This window comes from Barbus barbus (assembly GCF_936440315.1).
Source record: "Barbus barbus genome assembly, chromosome: 7".
NCBI classification, from domain to species: domain Eukaryota; kingdom Metazoa; phylum Chordata; class Actinopteri; order Cypriniformes; family Cyprinidae; genus Barbus; species Barbus barbus.
In genome coordinates, this window is record NC_136735.1 from 14131366 (window position 1) to 14158333 (window position 26968).

At 39.1% G+C, this 26968-nt stretch overlaps 1 protein-coding gene across 3 annotated transcripts in view; it reads right to left on the reverse strand.

The window, feature by feature from the left end:
* Positions 1-26968, reverse strand: part of LOC306872067 (teneurin-3-like) — a 181067-nt gene that overhangs the window by 76931 nt on the left and 77168 nt on the right. For all 3 annotated transcript variants that reach the window (XM_079420417.1, XM_079420416.1, XM_079420415.1), the window contains 3 exons: positions 14399-14527; positions 2814-3019; positions 1036-1246 (listed from right to left, as the gene is read on the reverse strand). In XM_079420417.1, the coding sequence (XP_079276543.1) occupies positions 1036-1246; positions 2814-3019; positions 14399-14527 (546 nt within the window). The remainder of the gene's footprint in view (positions 1-1035; positions 1247-2813; positions 3020-14398; positions 14528-26968) is intronic.

The following is a 26968-nucleotide window of genomic DNA, read 5'->3' on the forward strand; positions in this document are numbered from 1 at the left end:
AGAGGAAAGGTCCTGCGGGTCGCTATGCACCACTTTGAATCAGCTGCAGCACACTAGCCACTTAAAACAGATCGATACGGCTCTGACCATCATTATACACACTCATCTGTGAACAGATAGGCTAACACTCTTCTCTTTATCTCTCTCCGTTGGTAATATTACATAGAGACTAAAAAAATCTATAATATGCATTACCATTAAAAAATACATATGATTTTTTTGTATGTATTTGAAAGAAGTTCTTAATGCTCACCAAGTCTGGAGCTGTTTGAGTAAAAAAAATGAAGACAGTAATACTACGAAATATTGTTACTATTAAAATAACTCTTTTCTATTTAAATATATTTTAAAATGTAATTTATTCCTGTGATGGTAAAGTTGAGTTTTCAGCAGCTATTACACCAGTCTTTAATGTCACTTGATCCTTCAGAAATGCTAATATTCAAAATATGCTAAACTGGTGCTCAGTAGTGTTCAGTTATTAATAATAGTAATTATTTTGTTGTTTTATCAAAAAACGTAATATTTAATATATATATGTGGAAGCCATGATACATTTTTCAGGATTCTTTGATGAATAGAAATTTTAGAAGGACATTTATTTGAAATAACAATATCTTTTGTTTAATTATAAATATTACTCTCAGTTTTTATCAATATAATTTGTCTTTGCTGAATAAAATAATGAATTTTTCTTTCTTTTCTTTTTCTTTCTTTCCTTGTTTCTCGTTCTTTCTTTCTATATCGTATATAGTAAATTGTACACTGTATTTTCATAAAAATGATATTATCAACACATCAAATTAAATGGAAATAGAACGTCTTAATTGTTTACATGCCTCCTTTTTGCTCTAATGACAACAGCATTCAAGCGGCAAGAGCATCTTGAGCTTCAGTGGGGTCAAGTTAACATGTTCTCACATGTCACTATAGCGACGATAAAAATTATTCTTAAAAAAAACAAACTTATTTTATGTCATGATATTTAATTAAAAAAAATGCATATAACATAATATAAGTATAGTCATCATTTACCTATGATGATGGTGTTGTAGGAGACCTGTTCAGTGTTTTTGCCGTCATTGTAGAAGGCGAGGTGCCAGGTGCCTGAGTCCAGGTAGCGGATGAACTCTGCCTCATGAACGTTAACTGAACGAGCCTTCCTGGCTGCTCCTTCCACCTCCACCAGTCCACGCTTCTCTTTAGCAATCAGGCGACTGCCGTCCAACAGCTCCACAAAGTCATACTGTACACAAACGCACACACACACACACACACACACACACACACACAACAAATCAAATCCCAGTTTATTCATAGACAGATCAGAGCATTGTGCAGTAACAGCAAATATTCACTGTAGCTCCTCCTATTTGATCTGAATGTAACTGTGCAGTATTTCTGGAGTCTGATGTCTTATACAATACAATGTCAAAGAGCATGCAGCTCTATTATATATAAATTGCAAAAGACTGATGCTTGCGAATATATTGCAAGCAAAGTAATGAATATCTTTGGAATCAAGAGGGTGCTTACACACTGGTATCTGGAGTTATTGGGGAAGATTTTTAAAAGACGCTCTACATTTCAGAAAGGCTTTATCGGTTGTTTTTTTTTGTCGCTTTAACAATCTGCTCCCAAAGAGCGAGTTTAAATCAAGGCCTCTGATGAGTTTAACATGCTGTTCTTAATTTACAGTGCATTAAAAAAAGATATTTGTTTCCTAAGAGACCATTGGAGTATAACGCAAGAGAGTGAAGGGAAGAATAAGTGAGGAAGAAATTACAAGACGCCTCACAAAACGAAAAGACATTTCGAACAGTGTGGAAACAGAAGTCTCCACGCCTCTGTCTGTCAATAGAACTTCAGCCTATCCTTTATTCAGCCTTTAAGAAACATATTGATTCATGTGTGGCAATTAAAGCACTGGGTCAGTGCTATCGACTCTTATTGTGGAGGCCTCCACTGCCGTTTACGGGTTTTGTGATGTACCCTTGAAGAAGCCTTGGCACTGATGTTGCTTGGCAAAGAGAAAGAAACAGGACAAGGACAAATAATTGGTTTGCTTGCGAAGGCCAAATGCAGTTTTTAATCAAAGCGGGCAAAACATGCATAGAGGTATGAATCACTTCAAGTTTGAATTAGACAGACACCGCAGATGGAAATTGGATCGGGATTGTCGGGCTCTACCATGTAGCTTTGAAGGTCAGGTTTGAAAGTGTGACAAAAGTGACAGTCTTTTGAGGAAAGTTTGGTGTCTGCCATTTGTAGCAGAGCTGTGAGCCTCATCTAAAAGGACGACAGTAATTGGAACAGTGGGTGTTGTGGTATTTCTTACATCTGATTGCACTGAGAACTATGACTGTAATTATAACATGGAAATTATGAGAATTACCAATGTGAAAAATAGCATCCTGCAAAAGATCGCACAATTCTTCTTGATTTAACATTATGGGCATTGGAATGAGATGCAATGGTGCTATTTTCAGCTGTCTTTTGGCACCCACAGAGATAATCTAAACCCAGAAGAACCCTGGGGGTCAGTGAAAATGCGGCAGGAGAAAACAGAATTTTCTTGAAAATGTTGTGTGACGATTCTTCTAACTAATGCAACGAGCATTACATTTCATAATGATTTGCTAAGCATTTTATAATGTATGTTTTTAATGAACATTACGATAAAGTTTTATGGAAAAATATCTTAGTCCTTCGCTCTGTAACTTTTGAATAGGCATTATCTAACCAATGTATAAATTTCTCAGTTAAAGCGAAAATTTAATTTCAAGAACAGCAACAAAAAAATTCTCTGATACCTGAGTGTGTGTGGGAGGCAGGCCTTTCCGGCCGTAGACCCCCACCAGGGCGCCTCTCTGGACAGAGATGTTGAACTTGAGGGACTGCGGCTGGTCAATGAAGAGCTGAGAGCGCCAAAAAGTTCCTGGAGGGACGTCCTGTACTGCTCTACGGCCCACATCCACCTCACCTGTGTCTATGGTATTATTCTCTTGAAAGTAAACTCCTAGAGAGAGCGAGACACAGGAAGATGACATTTGTAAGAGACAGACAAACCATATTTATGCTAATAACCTATTGGTAGAGAATAGAAGCTATTCATTTTCAGCAGTGATACAATGATTTGTCCCTGTGAAATACTGTGGTCGAATGTATGCAAGATGGAAAACAAGCTAACCGTAACTGTGAGCAATTTCCCTGTTCTATATTATCTGCCACTGCCCATATACAGAGGCATAATTAAAAAGAGATGTGTGGAAAGCCATGTTGAACCATGACATTTTTGGCATTGCAAGGAAGCTTGATTCATGCATTGATAATCGTTCATCTTGTTCATCATGAATGCATTGTTTACAGGCAATAGATTCCATTTGTGATCATGCAAGCGTTATAGCTAGTATGGCAGGAAACCAATAACATCAGAACAACCAGGAGTGGGAACTACAACTAACAATACAGTAACCACTTCACAAAGGAGTGAATGGTCTTTTAATATGTTCTATAAAAATATTTAGCAACAAGCTGTGTTCAAAGGGAACCTGAAACACAGATTGTGTATATGAGTCTCTTTTTTAAATAAAACAGTTTATGAGTTCCTCTATTAGCAGCATAAATGTATTTGTGCCAATGCAATCGTGATTCTTGCTATAGCCTCAAGTGTGATCAAACATTTATGAGGTATTCCAGAATAATCTGATGCAAAAATCATTAAATCACTCCATACAGCATTTAATTAGCATCTTTAAACCAGCTCTTTCTGACCCTCACTCCCAAGATAACCATCACAGTGAATTACCCAGCCAACAGTAAAGAAAAAAACCCCTCTATTTTATACCATTATACTCTGAGATACGTTTATCGAAATCATTGTTAGGCAGCTATAGTCACGAGTTTCACTATTAGCAACATAGATCAACAATTTGTTTTCCTAAAACTTCAGCTCTAATGAACAAATGATCTTGAGCAAAATAAGCAGACTAACATGCAGTACTATCTATATGTCATTTCATATTAATATTTAATTTGATATCTTTTAGTTTGTCAAGAGAATGAAAGAGCCGTCTTTGAAGAGTGCACATATGTGAATGCACCCTAGTAACCTGAGGGAAATCCAGAGTATTATGTAAAATTAACAACCTCGATTGAACCAAACATCTGTAAATAAAACAATAGAACAAATATGGCAAAGTAATCCTCAGATGCCATTTGCACTGTTTACACCAGTAATCTCAAACTGATTAATTACCATACGTTATTACTCCACCACCTGTGCGCCATCTTTAACAATGGTTTGATATTGTTGAAACAATGTCAAACAGTCAAAACTAACTACCATAGTTCATTTCTCCAATGCTGTATTGTACTATGTTTAAGGAGTGAGTACCCTGGCAAAACTCAACGCTTGCCAGCTTGTTCATTTCCTAATACTAAAGAGACCTTGAAGAGATTTTAGAATAAACTTGATGCATCTAATCTAGTTGAATTCATAAAGCTCATAATGGTAATTTCAAGCCACCGTTTTCCCGAAAGTAGCTAACTGTGGTGATATTACATGTCGAGTCTAAGTGAAGCAATTTGACTTTGCAGAGCTTCCTTTAACAAGCTGAAAAGCTAATGTCTAGACATTACACACACAAGTGCACAATGAACTTGCAAACAGAAGCCTCGGCATATTCCGACCCCTCACAACATGTTACAAGGCAACAGTGCGGAATGGAACGGTAATGGGAGAAGGAGAATAGGCTATGCTCATATGCTAGCTAATGGAGAGCAGCTGCCATTAATATTGCATTAATTATTATTGCGTAATTCCGTAACACGGGCACTAACTGCACGCGTGTTGCTAATGCAGTCAGCCAGCTACATAAAGACCATGTTGGAGTGAATGAAAGAGTAATTAGAGAGGACTTGCTGACTGTTAGTTTTAATGTGAGCACGCCTGTGGCCCTAAATGCTCTACAGAGCAAATGAGAGAAGCCATCTGTGAAGCTCTGATCAACAGTATATTGTCCACAGGATAAAAAGGGGATGGTGCGCTTAAAGAATGCCAGTGGAAAAGAGATTTGCTTTCTGTGTGTGCCAGGGATGCCCGGGGTGTTTCTTGGACATGGATATTGAATTGGCATTTGCCCATGAGAATTGCAGAGATGTAGAAGGTTTGTTTTGGCTAGATGCAGAGACTCCCTAAAGCCCTGTACTTCTCTTTCTATTTTACTTTCTTTAGCTTCTCTCTTCATCTTAGCCATGTGATCTGCCAAACTGTCTTGATATTTACTGTTTAAACATGTGCATATTTCTGTGGGTAAGACAAAGAATAACATTCCAAGCTGCTGTTAGCGATTTCTTTTTTCTTTTTGGATACCACATAAAATACATAAAATTACTATTTCACAGATATCACTGAAATGGATGTCCTTAAAAATGACACTTGTCTCTGTGATTGCCTGTGGCTACGTAAAAGCAAAAATCTGGTAGAAACAGTGTATGTACGTCATTACTTTTACATTTACTGTTGTAAGCACAGAAATTTCTCACTGACCCTTAAAATATCACTTCAACAACAAAAATTATGACATTATTTACATATAGTCCTGTTATTCTCATTCCTCATCAATGTTTAATTTCGTGGTGGAGGTGAACATTTTCAGTGAATTATATTTTGTATTTATATTTATGTTGCTCTTTGTTCAGATACCACATAATTTTTTGGTCATCTTTAAAACTTGAGAGCCCCTGGTTGCTATGAAATATAGTTGTATAGAAAAGATCTGTGTGAACTTTTTTTTAAAAATAATTTACCACAATTAAATTTTTTGGCTGAACCACTTTAATTAATGTTAGTACTAATACTGTGGACACAAAAGTGAAAAAAATATTTAAGCTATTGCTCTTTCATCCTGAACAAATTAAAAGAAAGGAGAGTTGTGGTTTTCTTGCTGCAGTGACAGATGACAAGATGTTTGTGACAACATTTACACTCAAGCACTCTGTCATGGTCATACAGCTATACAAAAACATGTCAAAAAAAGGCCTCATATTTAATTTTGTCATAGGGTAAGGTGTGAATTTCTCCAGTGTCTCGCTGTATGACTCATTAGACATCAATTTGCTCCAACACTGCACACACGCGGTGACTTTCAGTCCACAGCAGCAACAGTCAAGACTCTGGAGAGGTACACACTTTTACTTTCAAATAGCTAGACGGAGCGTAGCTGAATGGAACAGACCCACAGGGTCTTGAGACAGGGTCTTTAAAATAATTATTTTTTACCTGACATGTGACATCAAAACCGCAACCAAGAACTCAGTTTACCTCTGCTGTGCTGTCAAGTACTACCATTGACAAAATTACTAAAATGAACCGTTAGACAGTTAGTGACAGAATTTAATTAGAGACAGAATTAAACTTTTCCATTTAGGTGGTGATATTTGCCCCCCTTTCCATGGCCATATTTATCTAACCTCAAATGCATGTGTCGTCTTAAACTTAATATATTCAATTAAAATTTTTGTAAACTACAGGTATGTTACAAATCAAATGAAATCAGTATCAACACAATCCATCTTTGCACTGAAAAGGTGACACAGAAGCTGCAACTAAAATGGCATTTAGATATATTCACACAGACTGTGTGTACATATACAGCTCAGAGGTGGTATAACTACCTTTACATTGCAATTACAACTGCATAAATAATGTACAAGATTGATATTTTATATATAAAATCGTCATGAATCATGGAATCATTCACTCAACCGATTTGTTCAACAACGTGCATTTGTTCCAAAACAAAAGACCAGTGTATTGCTCAACAGTTCTGAGGCGGATTTGGTTCAAATTATTTCTGTTGGTAAAATTGAGCAAAAACAGACAACAGTGCTGCTAAGTCAGTATTAACTTGTTGTTGTTTGAATGGGAAAACAGAAGTCTTGCTTGTATGATATTAATATCATAAATATAAAAGACAAAACCTCATACTGCTGCATTGTTGCACCCATATCTTGAATTTGTTTTAATTTTTGTCCCAAGCTCTCATAAATTTCCAACCCTGATGCACATCCTTATTTTAACAAGATATCAAAAGCATAAAACTAAACCCATGAAAATCAAGACACTTAATTGTGACTTTTCCCCTACTCCTATCTTTGATTTCCCTTTTAATTCATTTATTTCAGCTTCTCTCACTTTACACCATTATTCAATCCCTTTTCAACAATTCATCGATGTTTTCATTGTCATCACCCCACTTTCTCTCTCTCACTGCTTCTGTTGGGCCCTGAGAGACATTAACATCACCACGTGCGATTGTGCCAAGTGTCTCCCTCGTTCCAAATGCATTCAGTTGCAGATTTAGCGCCTCTTTATGACTTTCAGAAAAGTCACTTGAGCAGTTTTTAATTCACTGAAGCCTGTGGAAGAGTGTCTGTGTGTGCATTAGGAGAAGTGGTGGTATATTCATTAAGTGAGTGTAAGAGTGTCATGCTTGGCTTTCTTAGCTATTGCAGTGGGACTGAATACAGAGCCGCTCAGATGATTTGTTTAAGAATGGTGCAGCACAAAAATAAGGCCCCATGAAACACTGCTAAATGCAATGTTAGGTTCCACTTCCAGGCACCAGGGATAAAATTCAGTTTTAAGCGCAAGACTACAGCTTTCATACATCTGTGTGAGGATGGTGGAGTCTCTGAAGGGTGTGTGTTTGAATACAAAGCAGTCAGTGTGAGGAACACTAAATAATTTTCTGAAAATAAAAATGGTCTACTGGTCTAGTTTAATTTTTCAGTGTTTATGGAAATCAATTGCTTAAAAAAACAGCGAGTACTCATATGCTAATGACATTCCCTACAGTCCTAGTCACATACAAACACACACCTCTGAAGTGAGGCAGGCAATCTAAAGCACATCCTGTCATTTAGGAAGGAGAATGCACTGAGGCTATTGTCCCTGCTTTGAAAACACACACGCATGCACATAAACACACACACACACACACACACAAGGAGGTACACAGAGCACTTGAAGCTCTTTTATGGAGTGAATGCTTTTGGGTCAGCTGTCTCTCAAAGAAAGGTGAACTGCAGATGACAACAGCAGCACCCTCGGTTATTACTCGCTCTTTCTTCACTGGAGAAGAGGAGTCAGACAAATGAGTGAGTGTGTGTACGTATTTCAAAGGGTCTACAGCAGGTATGTAAGTCAAACTTTGCTGTGTGTGATGCATGCTCAGTCTGTCAGTAAGAATATGCGTCTGTGTGGATTTGCTGCGGCTCTATTCATGTGTCTGTGTGTGTGGGCAGCTTTTCTATCCTTGTGGGCATGAAATGTCTGAAAATCCTGCTAGAAACACAATAAAACCTGACAAAATCAGCTAGTGGGGACATCCTTGTAAGCATAAATGGTTCATGAAAGAGCTAAATGTCTAAATTTGTTAATAAAAGAAAATTCTGTAAGACATTTATAGATAAAGGCTGTGGTTAGTCTATATTTATAATGATACAGCAGTTAGTTTTGGTTCATTTGATTGGATAAGAACTGATTTCTTATTTATAGAGAGATAACATTCGCAATTGTCCCTTCTTTCTCATGTCATATTGCTTAATTTGCTTACATTAAAGACCACATGACGTGGCCTGATGAGTGAAGTTTTCTGTCCTCAGGGAGCGACATTCTCATTCTTGTTCTGATTTGACAAATATCTGTGTAGTGCAGGATGATTCATATTTTTGGTCAGTTGTTGAAGATAAACACTACCTTTCAACAGATTGTATGATTTTTAAAATAAATTCACAGTTTTATTAAGTAAGAATTAATTAAAATGAATCAAAAGTGACAGTAAAGACAAAACATTGTTACAAAATATTTCTATTTAAAATAAATACTCTTCTTTTTAAAGGTGCCATAGAATGCATTGATACAGTATTTTAAATTGTTCTCTGATATCTACACAGAAGGTATGTGGCTTAGGTAAGGGCAAAAAATCTCCAGAAACGATTTTACATGTCCATTTACAACCCTAGGATTTCTCCCTAGAATGAAACGCTCTGTTATTGGCTTATTTGGCAGGGTCATGAATAATAATGAGCTCTGCTCTGATTGGCTGTTTCACAGCGCTGCTCAATGTTGACCTCTGCTCTGATTGGCTGTTTCACAGTACGGCTCATCAGCAAGAAGGAAGCACAGGGAGGAAAATATATATTTAAATACTTTCTCTCGCAGTTATATCGTCGGGTAATTATACTGTATATAAAACGCGGGCATCAGGGAGCCGTTATTAATATGCGAGGCATTGAAACTGCTTTTGAACGATCCATCGATCGCGTTATAGTTTCACTTTCAAGAGACGCGATCACACAAACTATGTTTACATTATGGAGCAACAGTACTTACCACACATTTCACAAGATCAGATGCTTGTCAGTGGTGCTCAGGATCTGTAAGTCATTTGCCATCATCCTCATCTCTCCTTACTGAGAGTGAAATCTTATGTACTGTTACAGGCTACCGCTAGCAAGGAGCTAACCATGTCCCTTTAGTGGCTCGCGTTATTTGCTTTCTGTGCCTTTCTGAATACAGACACCAACCCATCCCTGCACTTCACACCCCCTGCACGGCCTGGAACATAAAATTTATTTTGTTATTTTCGCTGTTGTCCGCGCTTGTTTATTTACAATACCTGCAGAGCTTCTGATGGTTCGGCCGGCTTAGAACAAGGGCGGGTTTATGCAAATGTTGGGGGCGTAGTGATCCCGACTGTTGCGTCACAGTCGGTGTTATGTTCTGATTCGCCTGTTTTTCAGTGGTCTTTTTTAATCACGAGATTTACATATGAAGGAGGAAACTATGGTGTTTGAGGCTCACTGTATGTCATTTCCATGTACAGAACTGTTATTATTTAAATATGCCAGGGTAAAGACAGTTTTTCATTCTATGGCACCTTTAATAATCTATTGATCAAAATAAATAAAGTATTCCACAAAATTTTAAAATAGTAAGAATAATAGTAAAAATAGTTTTTCTTGAGCATCAGATCAGCATATTAGAATTAGGATGTGACACTAAAAACTGGAGTAATGGCTACTGAAAACATCAACAGGAATAAAAAAAAAAATATATATATTCAATTAGAACAGTTTCTCTAATATTTCTTAATATTACTGTTTAACTGTATTTTCAATTTAAAAAATGCAGCCTGGGTGAGCATAAGAGACTTCTTTAAAAACATTAAAAAATATCTTACCGACTCCAAACTTTTGAACTGTATTGTACATTTTAAATGTGTACAGTAGATATGCTGTTGTGTCTACCTCTGAGTATGTGACTTCAAAACATGGAATAAAAGCCAAAACTCTACCTAATATTCTCATGGGGTCTTGAAGAAACAAAAAACTGCAAACATGAAGAAACAACAAGGATACAGGTGCAAGGTTATGTATGTGCGCATAAATGCATGTACGTACTGTATGTATGTTGACCGAAATCGCCAAACTGCAGTTTTTGCTCTGCTTCCTGTGTGTATACGTGACATGTCCTTCACAGACAGAGGTGGTGGTGGTGTTGGTGGGCACGCACGCACAGATCAAGGTTAACTGAAGGAGCTGGGGGTGTTAGCTGCTGTCTGTATTGATTGAGAGTAAGCTGTGTGATCGTACGCATTGCTGATGGCTTCATTAACTAGCTGCTCTTCTACAGGACCCCCCTCATCCTGTTTGGCCCTCACAGCAGACTGAAGACCCACCGCTGGAAGCTTGTGCCATAGCAAATTCTCCTGGCCTGTTAACACATTAACATTCCCCTGCACTCAGTGGAATACAAATTTTTATTTCTTTCAATGAGAAAGGGAAAAAAGCGAGGTGGGGGCTCACACTAAGAAACTAAGACTGACTATGCTGAATGCAAATTCTGCTCAAATAAATGTAACCTGATTGTGTCACTGCCGCTTAAGGGGAGATGAATGACTTCCCCTTGCTGTGTAACTAAACAGCCACTGACGCCTATATAACTGCATCACAATCAATTTACCTGCAATTTATGGCCAATTGATAAAAGCACATCCAATTTCTTAACTCTGCTGATGACAAATAAACATTACACAAACTGAAAATGTCCAATAGCTGATCCACAAATGTCCTGATCTAATGCTACACCACTGCAAGCGTGGACATGTCCATCACCTCAAGAACAAACACATTACTGTAAGGAGCATCATCATAATGGCCATCCATCTTCACAGCATGAGTGTGTGTCTCTCTGCGAGTCTCTGAGTGCTTGAATTAGTACTTAAGTGAGGGAGACCTTGTGGGAATACACCTGCTGGTGGGTGGGAGAAAACGATAGCGCCTGTTTCTGTGAGGTTATTTATTTCTGATTGTATTTGTTATTTAGCATACGCTGTTAATCATAAACGTCTTACACTGTGTTGACAAACTAAAAGCATCTCTTGCATTTTAATATGAGCCGTTCTCTTAATCTGCCACAACTCTGCTCTGCTCATAATTAAATCTCATAAGTTCCTGCAAAGCACAGCTGTATACAGAGTGTATAATTAGCAGTGTTGATTCTGGTATATTTTCCATTCATTTTCCCCATAGGGATTTAAAATGTAATAATAAAATGATTTTAGTAATGTAGTTTTTCACCACAAATTCTGTTAAACATGATTATTTAAAAAATAAGTTTAAATATTGTAAACAGATGGCTTAAAAAAAGCATATCAAGATTCAAGATTCAAGATTTTTATTTGTCACATACACAATTATACAGGGTATAACCAGCAGTGAAATGTAGGTCAGGTCCGCTCCAAGGACAGTGTACCAAGACATATACCCTACCATCGAGTTATAACCTTGGAGCAGGAACAGGTCTGTCTTTAAAAGTTTACAAGTTAACGTTAAAAATCACTTTCTCTTTGGAGAAAATGAATGGAGTTTTACTACTGGAACCCAACTGCTGCACTCTATTTAACATTTATAATATTTAAAAACATTTTAAAATATGTAAATGCACCAGCAAAGGTAGACAGAATGCCTCCAGGTACTGTGCCACTTGACTATGGAGATTAAAAATTGAACAAATATTGAAATAATTTAAATTTGTTTACTTTTTCATGTTATATTTCTAATTCAAATGAAACCAATCACCTGGAGACCGGATCCTACAGTCTGTATGTTACGAGCTTGAGTCTTGTCTTGTGAATTTTAGTGTAGAAAGACTCTGGCAGGCATGTATCAGTGAATATATTTGGTAAGTAAGCGTTTGATGCAGGTACTGTGGATCAGTGGCAATGTTTGGGACTGATAGCCCTATTTACTCACACCATTTTATCTCAACAGGTGTTCAGGACACCTTACAGCTTACAGGAGTGAATTGAATACTGTCTGTATGAACGAGTAACTGAAGTCAGCCCCCTGTTCTATTCTCACAGCGGTAACCATAGTGACAGTAAGTATCACAAAGACGGTGACTTCTATAACACCGGCATGTCTTTTCACAATTGACATGGTGTTATTTAATAAACAAGTCGAAGTGCGAATTCATCCGAGAAATCTTAATTAACCGACAAAGGCTTTAAATTTTTAACCAAGCGTAGAAAGCAGCATCTTGGCCATGACCAGACCACAAAACCGATGAGAGCAGATCTGGAGAAAGACAAGGACTGGATCCAAAACCCTCACATGAAACATGTATCTATGTATTTTTTTTTTTAAACACCGAAACCCTACATGAAAAAATCCAACATGAATAAAACAAAATTGCACTGTATGACATGATCCACTTGAGAAAAACAAAACTTTTTATGCATATTAAACTAACTTTTTTAATTATAATTATACTTTTTAATTAAAAAAGTTTGTTTAGAACAAGAAGAAAATGTAACTTAATTCAAAAGAAAAACTAATTTATTTTTCTTCCCCCAGTGGAAAATATTTTCCTATATTTTAATAATTTTGATAAATTTATCAGTAAACAAGACGTAATATCTTATGTCACTTTGCCTCAAGTAAATGTATCTTGATTTAAAGTAATTTGAAGTCAGCATGAAATTAAATCTATTTCTTTCTCTTTTTTTCTATTGTTAATGACTCATCAATGTATGTTTAATTTAAAAATAAATGTTGTTAGCTCATAATTGTTTTATCAAAATCCGGTGAAAATGGCATAATTCTATCTGGTGATTTATGCAAGAATTCTCCAATCTTTTAGACTGCTTCAATCTTTTAAACTAGTCCCTGCAAGCTCATGTTCATCACAATCCATTCCACAATCAATGCACAGAACCAGAAGTCTCTTCTCTAAATATTGTCTTTTTCAATGTTTAGATATTTGTACTGGAAAACAAGACAAACATTTTGTTTAAGAAATGTACTTTTTTTGTGGGACTAATAGTAGTACAACATTCACACAGCAAAGGTTTACTGGACCCCATTCTTAAAATGCAGGTGTGAATTCTGAAAGTTTAAGTCAGTTGGTAGTTCCATTTAGAAACAAACTAAGCATGAATGGAACTGAATTTAGCACTGTAAAACATGACTGACAGCCATTTCTGCTGCTGTTTGAGCATGTCCAATTGTTTCTGAGTGCATGTAAAAATGGCACTCCATTTCACTGGTCAGTAGGTTTGTGTGGCAGCTAATATTAGGGACAGAGTGAATCCCACTTTCAAGAGAGAGAGAAAAACAAAGAAAGAGATTCTGGGTAGAATGCCAGGGCATTTCACAATTCTCACAACTTGGCTTCATGCTCTGAAAGCTCAGACAATCTCAAGAAGCCATTTGTTGTGCATTCTGCACACACACAGCCTTCTCATATTCTCCCATTATAACGCTCTCTTCTTTGAACTCAATATTGTCACCTAAATGTGTTTTTTGGCTCATCTTCCTGAGTCCCAGACTGTTCCCGGACGTGCCTGCAACAGCCGTGACAGCCGACACATCAAAGCAACCGCCCTGATACTGTAAGACTTGTGTCTAAATGCTGAGGAATATAAGCCTGTTGCTCTCACAAACAGAGGTTTATACTCATCACAGATCACTGAAACACACATCCCAGTGCCAGGAAAGATGGCATGGTGCAAAGAAAATGGTTTTGGTGTGTGTGATTTCCATTTGTGTGTGGGAGTGTTTGTGGCTGGGGGTGTGGGGGTGTTTGTTTAGCTCGAGTTATGTTTATTTAAGGGAGTGTGGGTCTTCATGGCGGAGGGTCCTAGAGGTGTAGTTGTGTAGGAGTGAGTCTGTTTGGTAATGTTCTCTAGCCTATTACTGTGTGTGTGTGTATTCTCCAGTCTGTTTACTACATGCAAATGTGTTTTGTGCTAGAGAATGGGCTTGAACAGATTGTGCCTGTGCCATATTATGCATCCGTGCGTGAGCGGGTGCGTGTGCGTTTGACCCTTACTGTTCTCAGTAGACAGGGCAGTAACTGCGTTGGTTGCTGTGGCGTCAGATTTGACCTGGCCGTTCTCAAAAGCATGGCCCTCAGTCTCCTGCAGCTGCCAATTCAATCCAAAGAGATGCATGGCTGTGGAGAGAGAGACACAAGAGAGAGAAAAATCACTTACGAATAAAGGAAGAGGCAATAGATTAAGAGACAGTGAAAACACTGTAATCGATATAAAACAAAGTTTGCCCCTGTAAAACGTTGTGGATCACTAGGATAATGTTGATGTGGTTTTAAAACTATTCGTAAGTGTGATCACTTAGAAAAGTAACAGCACATCTTTCCTTAATAAGCCATATGATTTTATGATTTATTAATGCAGTACAAAATGATTGGGACAAGTGACATGCTAAATATTAACACTTAAAGCATCAACAAAAGTCTTGTCTTGCCTTTATTAACCAGTAAACACCACTAGTATTAGAAAATACTCGCAATCAGTGTTAGGGGTAATGTATTAGATGGAATACGAGTTACGCAATCAGATTACTTTTTTCAAGTAGCTATTAAAGTAACTAAGTACCACAATTAGTTACTTTTTATGGAGTCACGCAATATTGTAATGCCTTACTTTTAAAAGCAACTTTCCCCAACAGCGGTTGCAATTATTGATTCATGGTGACCTTGAAGATAAATTTGAATAAACAATGTCAAAAACTAATCAGAGAAATGTTTAATAATGTTAAATGTGTAATCAAGCCCCAATAATGACCTTTTGAAAGAATAAAAACAGCAACATGTCCTGTATTGGTTTGTTTGTGCATTATTTACACTTTAAACAATCATTGTTATGTGTCAAGTGAGAATACCAATTCATTCTATGAAGGCTATAGTAGCCTCAAGCTGATGAATTTGGTACAGGAAAGACTGTGCGGCTGTGCTGTGGAGTAATATGTGTAGACAGCTGCTTTGGCTGTCTCGTTTCACTTGTTCCTGAAATGTCTGAATGTTCTTACCAAAGTGTGCTTGTGTGGAATTTAAACATTTGAAAATCACACTTGGCCTGTATATCTGTGACAGGAGGTTCAGTTCAGGTGTGGCTAGAAACACAACTGGCTACATTTCAAGGTGGGTTTGCCAAACGTTCTGTCACAGATTCTGCAAAAGGACCCTGTGGGTAGCATGACGACCTGGGTCAATCAGCACCAATTTGAGCAGGTTTTGTTTCCCTGCTGATGCCTCTAAAGCACATGCTTGGAAAGGTCATACAGGATAGTGTACAATCTGTAGGAACTAAGCCATCATGAGGCCTCATCCTTATATGGGGAACCAGTTGGCTGTAAACTGAGAGGAAGTACAGTGAAATGTCAAGGGGTTGAAAAAAAATACTGCTCAAACATACTTGTAATGGAGGAAAAGGTAGGTTATTCATTTTGCAGACACTGAGAAAAACACTGCAGCGATTTGTGGAGACCTTCTCCATTTCCATCTTAACCCTACCTGGATCGATCACATAACATTTATATTGTCATCCCAGAACCTAAAAGGGACAGTTCACCCAAAAATGAAGATTCTGTCATCATTCATACAGTTCAAAACACAAGAAGAGATGTTTTGGAGAACACTGCTCTTTTTGTACAGCAAACACATAGTGACCAAGACCTATTAAATTTCAAAAGAAAAGAAAAATCTTTTTTTTTGAGAAAAATTAATCTCATATCTCATTCACAGATTTGAGTATGCTAGTATAGCATAGGACAATATTATAAGTGACTTCATTTCAGTCTGTTTCTCACAGAATACTATAGTATTAGCTTCAGGAGATTATCACATAATACTTTTATGATACACATTTTGTCCTATTTAGAGCTGAATTTTCGTCTCTCTATGCGTTCACTGCATAGCAAGAAAATCCCTCAAAATGTTTTGTGTTTAGAATAAGACATATTTAGTTGAACAATTACTTTAACTACAATGCTATTTACAGCCTTAATCTAGTGGTAATTGTGATGTCCCTGTGATTTGTGATATCATTAGTTAGTTTTGTATTAGTATGAGAATCTCATAAGAGATACTGTGTATGTATGTGTGTATGGTATCTGTGCTGAGGTGTGCTGCTCTGAGGGGACAGGCTGATCCTCTCTCTGAGTAACAGCAGAGTTAGCTGCAGACGTTGGCTCTAATAAAGGTAATTTAGACCTGCCAACAACCCCCACTGGGTCTCTTCATGCCCCCAGAGCACACACACAACCTCCCCACATAAATCATTCTCCTTCTCTCTGTGCTGGTGTATTTGTGTGTTTACTTGTGTGTGTAAAGTTTCTTATGTGTGCTTGTTATCTGGAAGTGTAGGCTTTGCTTGTATTCCTGAAGTGCATAGATAAAACGTTGTAAAATTATACAACAAAAGCGCTCCAGTGACATGGAGCATTAATGAGAAGGATAAAGACACAGAAGAGTTGATGTACGACAGACTTTCATTAAAGTATTTGAACAGTAATTGGCTTATAAAATTCCTTAAGCTCACCCTCCAAAGTCTTGCCATATCTTTCTATCTGGTCTCACTCTTTCTCTCTCATTAAATTAGATACCCGCTGGGCTGGCCCGTTCATGAAGCAGCCGATGTCCAGCACTCTGACCTTAGCCGAAGCAGGGGGTTATGGGAGAGTGGGCGGTATTGACCTCTCCGGCAGAAAGACGGTCACCCCCTGCTGATCTGATCGAGCCGCTCGCTGACACACTTTTGAGCAGGCTGCTCCATTAACTTTCGGCATCGTAAACGAGGAATAAATATGGAAGTGCAAAGTTTTTCACCTCTGTATCGGATTCTTATTGTTCATGAAACAGTTTCTTCATGGTCAGTTGCATTCACTTGTTGCAATATCTGAAAGCGAAACTAATGTGGATGAATAAACAACCTTAAAAAGATGATAGAGGATGGGCATGCTCGGATCTTAGAGCCGCAGGGCATTCGGGAACGATCATGCATGTGTATGGAACACATCCAGGCTATTAGAATACAAATGCGCCAAGTGCAAAATAAAAAAAAGCGTCTAGTTCTCTCAGCTGACGAAAATGTAAATTGGCTGTTAGGTTTTTTCCTCATTTCCTTTCCCTCGGTTGTCTCACGAGTGCTAAAACAGCTAAAGGTGGGCGAGATCATGGGAGGTGGATCGCTTTGTTGATGAGCCCTGGGAACAGAAAGCGATGAATGATAAAGCAGGCTTCAGAGAAAGACCAATTCTACATGGGTGAGTGGAGAGTGAGTGAGAAAGAGAGAGAAAGAGGGGAATAGAGGGAAGCACAAAGCCTGATCAGTTTGGAAGTGGGCCGCTACTGCCTCAGGTGTGCAAGGAATATATACACGAGTACATGAATGAATAAGAGAGCAAGGAGGGAGAGAGAGTTTTCACCAGGCCAGGGTTCACATGCAGAGTGGTAAGAATTACAGTTGAACTAAATGCAAGGCAACTTATACGAGGCAGGATTGGTGGTTATGTAACCAGTGGGACTCGCAATACTATCGAGGACCCAGCGATGCTTCATCTTAAAATACAGCTCCATATTTCTCACTCTGTGTCACTTATGATCATTAGCAAGAGGATGGGGAAACTGGCTTTCTGTGACTCAACGAGAAACTATTTTCAGAATTAGTGGGAGAAAAACAACAGCAAGCAACACCAACAGAACCAAAAAAAAGCAACAGTCGTGAACCGTTGCATTTAACTGCGAGAGAGACACGCCAATGAATAAAAAAAGACTTTCTGCAGCAATAAATCAAGGGTAAAACCAAATGTCCTTCCATCCCTCAGGGTGTTGTGTTGAGAGGAGAGCCGCTGACAGCCTGTCCCCTGAGTATTTCCAAATCACCCACACAAATTACCTCAACTCTCACCGTCCTTATTTACAATCATGAACCACTTTTTGCAAGGCACCAAAGCTGCATTTTTCTATGCCTACTTATGAAGAAAAAAAAATTATTATGTGTATTCAGAAATTTCATCAATGCCAATCAACACTTGCTTTTTCGAATGCAGGGTGAACAAGGTATGCAACAGATTTAAAAAAATGACTCAGACTATTAATTATTCTAAAATAATTCAGCAAAAAACATAAGTGGGAGGACAAAGCAGCTCGCTAAACTGTGAAAGAAAGAGTGCACTGTGGAAAGACTGAGTTAGTATTTTCTCCAGAGTGTCACTACTCATTCAAGGAGACATAGATGGAATGAAAAACTCCGCCTGGCTCTGCCTAAATTTAAAATGCTTTTCAGAGGTGAGAAAAGCTGTGAAGTATTTATGAACAGCTTCTCCACCTTTTAAAACAGGACTGAGGAACTCTTGGCATGCCATGCTTCCTCTGGCTAGTGTTTGGTCCATTGGGGCCCTTTTATGAGTTTCTCTAGCTTTTGGCCTCAATGCTCAGAGCAATGTGTAGAGGCCATCTGCCCTCTGTTCAGAAGATACAACTTGTTCACCATGGGCATCCCTTTGTTTTAAAATAGGGAATAGTTGAGGGAAGGTGGATAGACTTCTTGCTTGTGAAGTCATGCTTGCTCATGAATGCACAAATCATTTAACATATTTTTTTTTGGTTTTGGTAAATAAAGAGTTGAATTGGAGATGAGGTCTGTAGTCAAAAAAAAAAAAATCTATCATGCAGAAGATGCTCAAAAACCAAAGTATATGCAGGATGTGGACAATTATTCTGAAGAACAGTGATAAAAAGGGACTTAATGAAAAATGCTGACATGAAGGTCTTCCATCAGGGCTTGTGCTGCATCAGTTTCGCCTCAGAACTCTCTTTTCAAGAAGTTCAGGGAACAGTTAAGTGAGTAAAAAAATCTGGTCTCAGGCCCATTCAGTAAACTCGCTGTTCTAGTGAGATTTTAGTGGCGGTTAGAGGAACCTCTCGACATGTTTGAGGCATCTGGGTGAACTTCCATCCAGTATTAAAGCCATCCTCAGAGGATGTGGTATTGATCGAGCATACATGAAAAATCGCTACGTGGCTATGTTACCCCTGTTGAACAAGGACAGCGGGAGAGAAACCTGATTTTTCCGTCCGCTGTCTGTCTTGTTGTGTGGGTGTGGGCTTAGTGGAGATGGCTGGGGTCTGACACACCAGATGGGACTGACAGAGAAGGGGCTCTGCGTTTTCTTAGTAGCTGGAAGAGCTGCTGACGCTTAGCGAGCGAGGCATTGTTTGCTGTGTGAAACCAAAGGGAAGGATATGTTCTCCATCTGCAATGTTGACAGTGTGAGACACTGTGAGACCAAGACGCTGCATACATTGAACCCATTTTACTCAAGCTATAAAGCATTCTAGTGCATAATTAAAGACACATCCACTTGCAGAAGAACCATCACATCATCAGTTTTTACAGTTTACTGTGAAAGTTAAGTGTTTACTTCATAATGTGTTTCTAGTCATTTAAGACTAGCTTGGTTGTCATGTTTTATGAATCAAACATTACAGTTTTCTCTCTTTTTTTCTTTTTACACATACAACCAGGGCCTAAAACTAACTTTTTGCCACACCTGCCAATGGCCGGTGACCTGATAAAATGTACCCGCCAAAAATAGTTTTTACTGGCCATGAAACTCTTTTTGCAAAAACAGTCATTTATTACAACAACAATGACTAAACATATTTACAATATTTTTAATTTGCCCTTTACTTACAAGAAAAAACAACAAACATATTTATTGATTTATCTTTTTTTTTGTGCTAAAAACGTTGAGATTCTTGTCCATTGCATGTTTCGGCAAACGGAGCAGTCCATCGTGTTACACCTGTTTCACACATACTCCGTTTGCAGTATTTGTGCACTTTTTTTTGGTGTGTATTTTAGAGCAGGGCTATTCAGTTAGCTTCATTTGAGGGCCTCATTATCGAACTGAAAATTTGAAGGGGGCCAAGGGGGTGGGGGCCACCCTGATCTCTTTCTGGGGGACCTATAAAATTAGAAATTAAATTGAAATTTAAAATCTATAAAAGGTTAACATTAGTGCTGTCTGTCAATCAATTTAAAAAAGTATTCACATGTTTCTCTGTAATTAATCATGATTAATCGCATATTTATATTGTCGTAATTTCACACTGAACCTCAAAATGAATGGAGAAACAATATAAAGATAGTACAAAGTAGCCTATTATTAATGAAGCATTAATACCAATACTGCTACTGGTGTCTCTATTAAATGCATTTTCCATAAATTTTACCTATTAATTATAGCCATTCAACATTACAGTATAAGTGAAAGACATAATTTTTTAACATTTAATAGGCTCTGAAATATTAAGTGATTTTAAAACAATCTTCACATAAACTATAAATTGTACATGCATAAACTATACAGATTAATCTTTATTCAGCTACAAAAGTTAATCAGCGACTAGAGCAGTCTAGTGATTTCTCTTTTTCTTTTGTTCTTTAGTTTACATCAATGACAGACTTCAGCAGGTTTCATTTTAAAATAAGCGCTGTCTCTTTAAAACCTTATGCACATGACACAGATCTTACACATAATCTATTTTCTCCAAACTCTTTACGGTCATTTAAGACTTTATAACTGATTTAAGATTATGTTTACGAGGTAATTCGCCAAAACCGCGAATTTTGACATAATTGTGTGCGTGTCTTCGTCTGCTGGTGCGCTAAAGCGGCTGCGTCTGTGTACAGCCGAATGAGGCGAGCAACCTTTCAAACTATAGCCTACTTCACTGCACCGTTTCTGTGGCGTAACCCCAGGTATGTGTCGCCACATTCTCACGTTATGAAGAATAAAGAAGAAAAAAGTTAATCTTCCGAAATGAAGCAGTAATATCTTCTCAGGTAAAAGTTATTAGAACCGTATAGCGACAAGCGGGCCATCACACTGCGCTGACCTTATCAGTCCGTTTGTATCTATTATTTGATTCGCTCTTGTCGCTTATGAACAGCTATAATCACGATGATCTTGTCATTGGAAAAGATTATTTTATTCACTCACGTCAGAAACAGCGAATCTCTTTAAAAACTGGCTGTTGTTCTCACTACATTGCATTGTTATATTTCATAAAAGTTTTACCCGCCAACTGGCGACTGACACCGTTACATCTACTCACCAATGCTGATTTTTACTCGGATTTGGCGCTTGGCGAGTGTTAATTTTAGGCCCTGCATACAACAATCAGAGGCCATTTATTAGGATACTTTTCCACTGCACCTTTTGAATAGTCTGTTTTACCAGATAGGAGAAATTACAAGGACTGAATCAATATAGGTTTGCAGTAAGAAAAAATTTAAATTTATATAATAATCCTCATTAAGTGTATATGTTACACAGAAAAACTATTCTAATAGTTTGAAACAGAACAGAAACATCTATATTGGTAGGAATCCAGCTAACAGGAAACACTTTCAGAACTGTTTTTAAAGTTATGAGCAAATGTTCTTCCAATAGTGCTAATAGAACATTTGATCAACGTTCAAATAAAAATATTAGCACAAAAACATTAATTATAAATTGTTCTGGAACAATATTTTTGTTGGATGCTTGTTTAACATTTTTCAAATGTCACTACTTGTTTGAGAATGTTTAGAGAGCATTCTAAAAGTAACGTTTGCAAAATTAGAAACTTGAATGCTCCCTACCTAACAAAGAAAAAACATTAAAAAAAAAAAGGATTTTATGGAAAATTCAGTGAACAATCAGACAAAGTTTTCGTAACTTAATGAGAATGTGCAAAATGTTCTTATAATATATTTTTGTTAACTGGGAATCCATTTATGCTAAAAACAGGTAACAACAAAGTATATTATATCTCAGTTATACTACGGGGCCGTTGAATGCTTGAATCTGATTGGCTGACGAACGTTCTGAGGTGTGCAATTATTTTCAGGGAAACGCACGGCGAACGTAGTTCCAGGCAGCTTTCTTGACCGCATTACAGTTCCATATCACTTCGCATCGTTGTCAGCGCTGCCCTGACGATTTTATCAGTTAGCCTAGTGTAGCAACTTAAAGGCTACACATGACATTTCTCACTAGCGAGGTAATAACAGCGCTGCATCTTAAAGCAGACTTACAGTTTAGAGACGGTGCTTCAGAACACTGTTGAGGGACACACAGAGGTAGCCTAATTCATACAAGCTCTCTCTCTCTCTCTCTCTCTCTCTCTCTCTCTGTTTCTCTTTCTCTGTGTCTCTGTCTCTCTCGCTCTCTTTCTAATAACTTCATTATTAACTGCATTAGTCTGCTATCAACGGCTCAAGCCTCCATTGCCAGCTTTAAAATGACGTTTTGGAACTAGCAAAAGAGTCGTTGGATGAGATGCGGAAGAAATAATCCTACTCACAATAGCGATTTAAGTAGAAAAACCGGACGAATCCCTTGAAATATATAATCTGATCGATGTCTTGAGGTGTGGCAACCGTAGTATAAGCGGAATAATTGACTCCGGACCGTTGAATTATTAGAAAAATAATGCACACCCGAGGTGGTGATGCGGCCACAATGCGAAGCGGAATTATTACACCTAATAATTCAACGGCCCGTCGTCAATTATTCCTTACTTAAATATCTTTTAGACAGTAACAAAAAAAAAAGTGGTCTAAAACTCAAAGTGGCGTAAGGCCAGTGAAACAGCTCATTTTGTCACTGGCACAGCTGTTAGGAATCTGCTGTGATGTATGTTTCTAGGGCTCTGCAGGTGGACAATATTCAATTACATTGCCTTGTAAGAAAGCATAATTTTGGTATTCTCCTCTGTAAAGTGGCCTATGTTTAAACACACAGGCTTGTTTTTAAGATAACAGTTAATTCCTTCGATTTAAGGATTGTCGAACTCTTTAAGTAGGTCTAAGTTATTATTAACCTAAACTTTATTAATTCTGTGCAGTAATTTGGGAGGAACAGAAGTCATTTAGTAAATGAAAACTCATTTGGTAAATCTATCGGCAAGCCCATTTGTGGAAACATCTTGAACAGGAAGAAAAAGTGCTGTAACAATGTTCCATTGTGTATTCCCATAACATCAGTCGTTTGAAATAACAGGTTTTGGAACGCAAATTCGGAGGGATAATGAGGTCTGATAATGAAAGCTGGGACGGGACAAGGAACAGCCACAGATAAAAGAAAGTGAGAAGAAATCTGTTTTCGGGCTTGTTAATGTTTGGCCCCTACAGGGCACTGTCATGATTAGCTCTCCATATATTTCCATAATTTCTGTGATGCTCTTGAATGTCCTGCTGTGTGCATCTTCAGGAATCTCAAAATGCAGTAATGATCAGAGCTGCTGAGGGTCTGGCCAGAGACACCCCGCCGCTTGTAAGCAAGACACACTATCTTCATAATGATGCTGATAATAACTAACAACTATGTCGTGCTAAGACTTGAAAATAAAAACATTTCAAGAAGTCGCATTTCTTCCTGCAAACTTTTTACTTTGCATGAACAGGCCAAATAAGCTGATATTATCTCATGAGGCCAGTGCACATCTTAGAAGATGAAGATACATAATGAAAGAAATGGTCTGAGACCCTGGGTGAAAACTGTAATCTTGCTCTCTTTCAGTCTCTCCAGATGGTTGTGATCTCTGCTCTATTAGCATCTGTATTGACAAAAGTAGCAGACCTGGCTGTGGAGTGTCAGTAAATAGCTCTCTGGAAGCTGCTGAACTGTCTCGAATACAGTGGAATAATTAACTCCGAAATGGATTTGGCTTCCTCTCTAAAGAGCAAAATTAGCTTTTGTTATTCAGCCACTCTGCTTGCTGATCACACAGAGAATTGTTGAACACTGTGTTCAACCTGTTGAACACAGCTCTAGCGGTGCACAGGGTTTAATACTGTACTTCTCGTCAATCCTAGCAGTGAAAAATGCAACTACAAATGACTTCTCTCAACGTGACAATACGGAAACGCGGACAATAATGAAAGGCCGCTGACTGAATAAATGCATTCCCATTTAGATGTTAAAGGGACTCACTGATGCTGTCCTCTCATCCCTTTATGACTTTATGATAAAAGAGGGCCGCTGGATCTCTACTGCACTGAATAGGTTTGGAGCAATATTGCACTAAGAAAGGAAAAGGAGGGCACTTCATTTCCTCTTATTGACTTTGGAGAGCAGTCTTGACGTCATCAATACAAAGAATTGTGTAGAATTGTGCCTGTCTGTCTGTATTCTCTGTGTCTGATGACGTGAAACCTCTTGTGTAAAAGTGACAATTTCTGCTCATTTTGTCCTTTGAGTGCAGCTGATTGGATCATATGGCACGTTCTACAAATATCATTCGTTAGGTGTTCTGTTACTTTTTTTTTTTTGGTAAAACCAATGTACTTTGGTCTACAATGTTATCATGGTATAAGGTTCCATTTGTTATTTAACAATTAAGTTGCATCTGTTCATATTATTTAATGGACCTGAGCTAACATGAACTAACAATGAACGTGTATTTTTATTAACAATAACAAAGATTAATAAATTCTGTAACAAATGTAATGTTCATTGTTAGTTAATGTTATTTAACTAACATTAATAGGTTTTGTGAAGTGTAGTATTTGTAAAGTTATTGTAAAGTGTTTCCAATATCATATAATGCAGTAATGATGATCATGCACTATATTAAATGTATGCATTTATTTGATGTGTATATATATATATATATATATATATATATATATATATATACACACACACACACACACACACACAGTGCATGCATAATTATTATGCAAGTTGATATTCTGATCATATTTTTTACAAGTGCTCTTTACCAATTCCAAACCACATCAATCTTAATGACTACTATTAATTTTGTACTTAATAATTTATGTCAGTCCCGTGTCTTGTTTCCCCCTCCTCTCGTGCCCATATTTGGACTTCCTGTCCCTGTCCTTGTTTGTCATCATTAGTTCATTTGTCCCCAGCCCTGTGTCTAATTGCTCCACACCTGTTTCCGTTCTTCCCTGTTGATTTCCCTGTGTTCATAAGCCCTGTGTTTCCCTGCCTCTGTGTCCAGTCTGACCGTCGGCTGAAGACAGGCTTTGGTGTCTGCGGCAGGATGGTCGGGAATTGGTAAGATATGTTGAGGAATTCCTTGAGCTTTCCAACGAGGTGAGCTGGATTGATGCCTTGCTCGGTGTCTGTTTTCAGCTTGGGTTGGACGATGACATCATCAGCTGCGATCTCCCCACGTCCAGTTTTTCCCTGATCGAGCTGGTTAATTATGTCCTCTGTGCTAATGGCATCGATCTCGAGGTAGAAGTTTGCCAGAACGATCGTCGTCCAACCCCAGCCGAAAATCACCTGGCCCCACCAGCTCACCCCGCGCCAGGACCCTCCACATACCCAACCAAATGTTCTGGCCACCCAACTCTTCCCAGCACCGCCTCTGTCCTCAGCCCAGAGCGTCCCTGAGAATCCGCGCTGCCCGAGCGCCTCCGAGAATCCGTGCTGCCCGAGCGCCCCCGTGAATCCGCGCCGTCCGAGCGCCCCCGAGAATCCACGCCGTCCGAGCGCCCCAGAGAATCCGCACTTCAAGAGCGCCCCCGCGAATCCGTGCTTCAAGAGCGCCCTCCTGTGCCTGCTCATCGCAGGTGCTCTCCTGCGTCACCGCTGGTACCGTCCAGCTCTCCTGCATCTCCGCTGGGGCCGTCCAGCTCTCCTGCGTCTCCGCAGGTCCCGTCCAGCTCTCCTGCATCTCCGCTGGGGCCGTCCAGCTCTCTTGCGTCTCCGCTGGGGCCATCCAGCTCTCCTGCGTCTCCGCTGGTCCCGTCCAGCTCAGCTCCTCAAGAGCGCCCCCAAGTGTCCATGCTTCCAGAGCGCCCCCAAGTGTCCGCGCTGCAAGAGCGCTCCACAAAGCCCGCTCCTCAGTGGCTCCCAGGAGGGAACTCCCCCAAGAAAATTTTGGGGGGGGGTTATAGGGTCATGGCCTGTGTGGCCGGGCCGAGGGCCAAGGCCACAGAACCCGAAAAAATAAGGCCATGGCTCCCCGAGTCTCCAGTCCCGCCATGGCCTCCCGCGTCCCTAGATCCGCCATGGCCTCCTGAGTCTCCTGACCCGCCATGGCCTCCCGAGTCCCTAGTCCTGCCATGGCCTCCCGAGTCCCTAGTCCCACCATGGCCTCCCGAATCCCCTGATCCGCCATGGCCTCCCGAGTCCCCTGATCCGCCATGGCCTTCCGAGTCCCCTGATCCGCCATGGACTCCCGAGTCCCCTGATCCGCCATGGCCTCCTGTGTCTCCTGTCCCACCGTGGCTCCCGGAACGGATCCCGCTCTGGAGGCTGGTATCCCTGCCCCCTGGTCCCTGGAGGCCTCCAGAGCACCCACCCCCCCTCCCCATTGGATAGTGTATGGCGTGAGGACACGCCTTCCGGAGGGGGGCGTAATGTCAGTCCCGTGTCTGGTTTCCCCTTCCTCTCGTACCCATATTTGGACTTCCTGTCCTTGTTTGTCATCATTAGTTCATTTGTCCCCAGCCCTGTGTCTAATTGCTCCACACCTGTTTCCGTTCTTCCCTGTTGATTTCCCTGTGTTCATAAGCCCTGTGTTTCCCTGCCTCTGTGTTCAGTCTGACCGTCGTCTTAATAC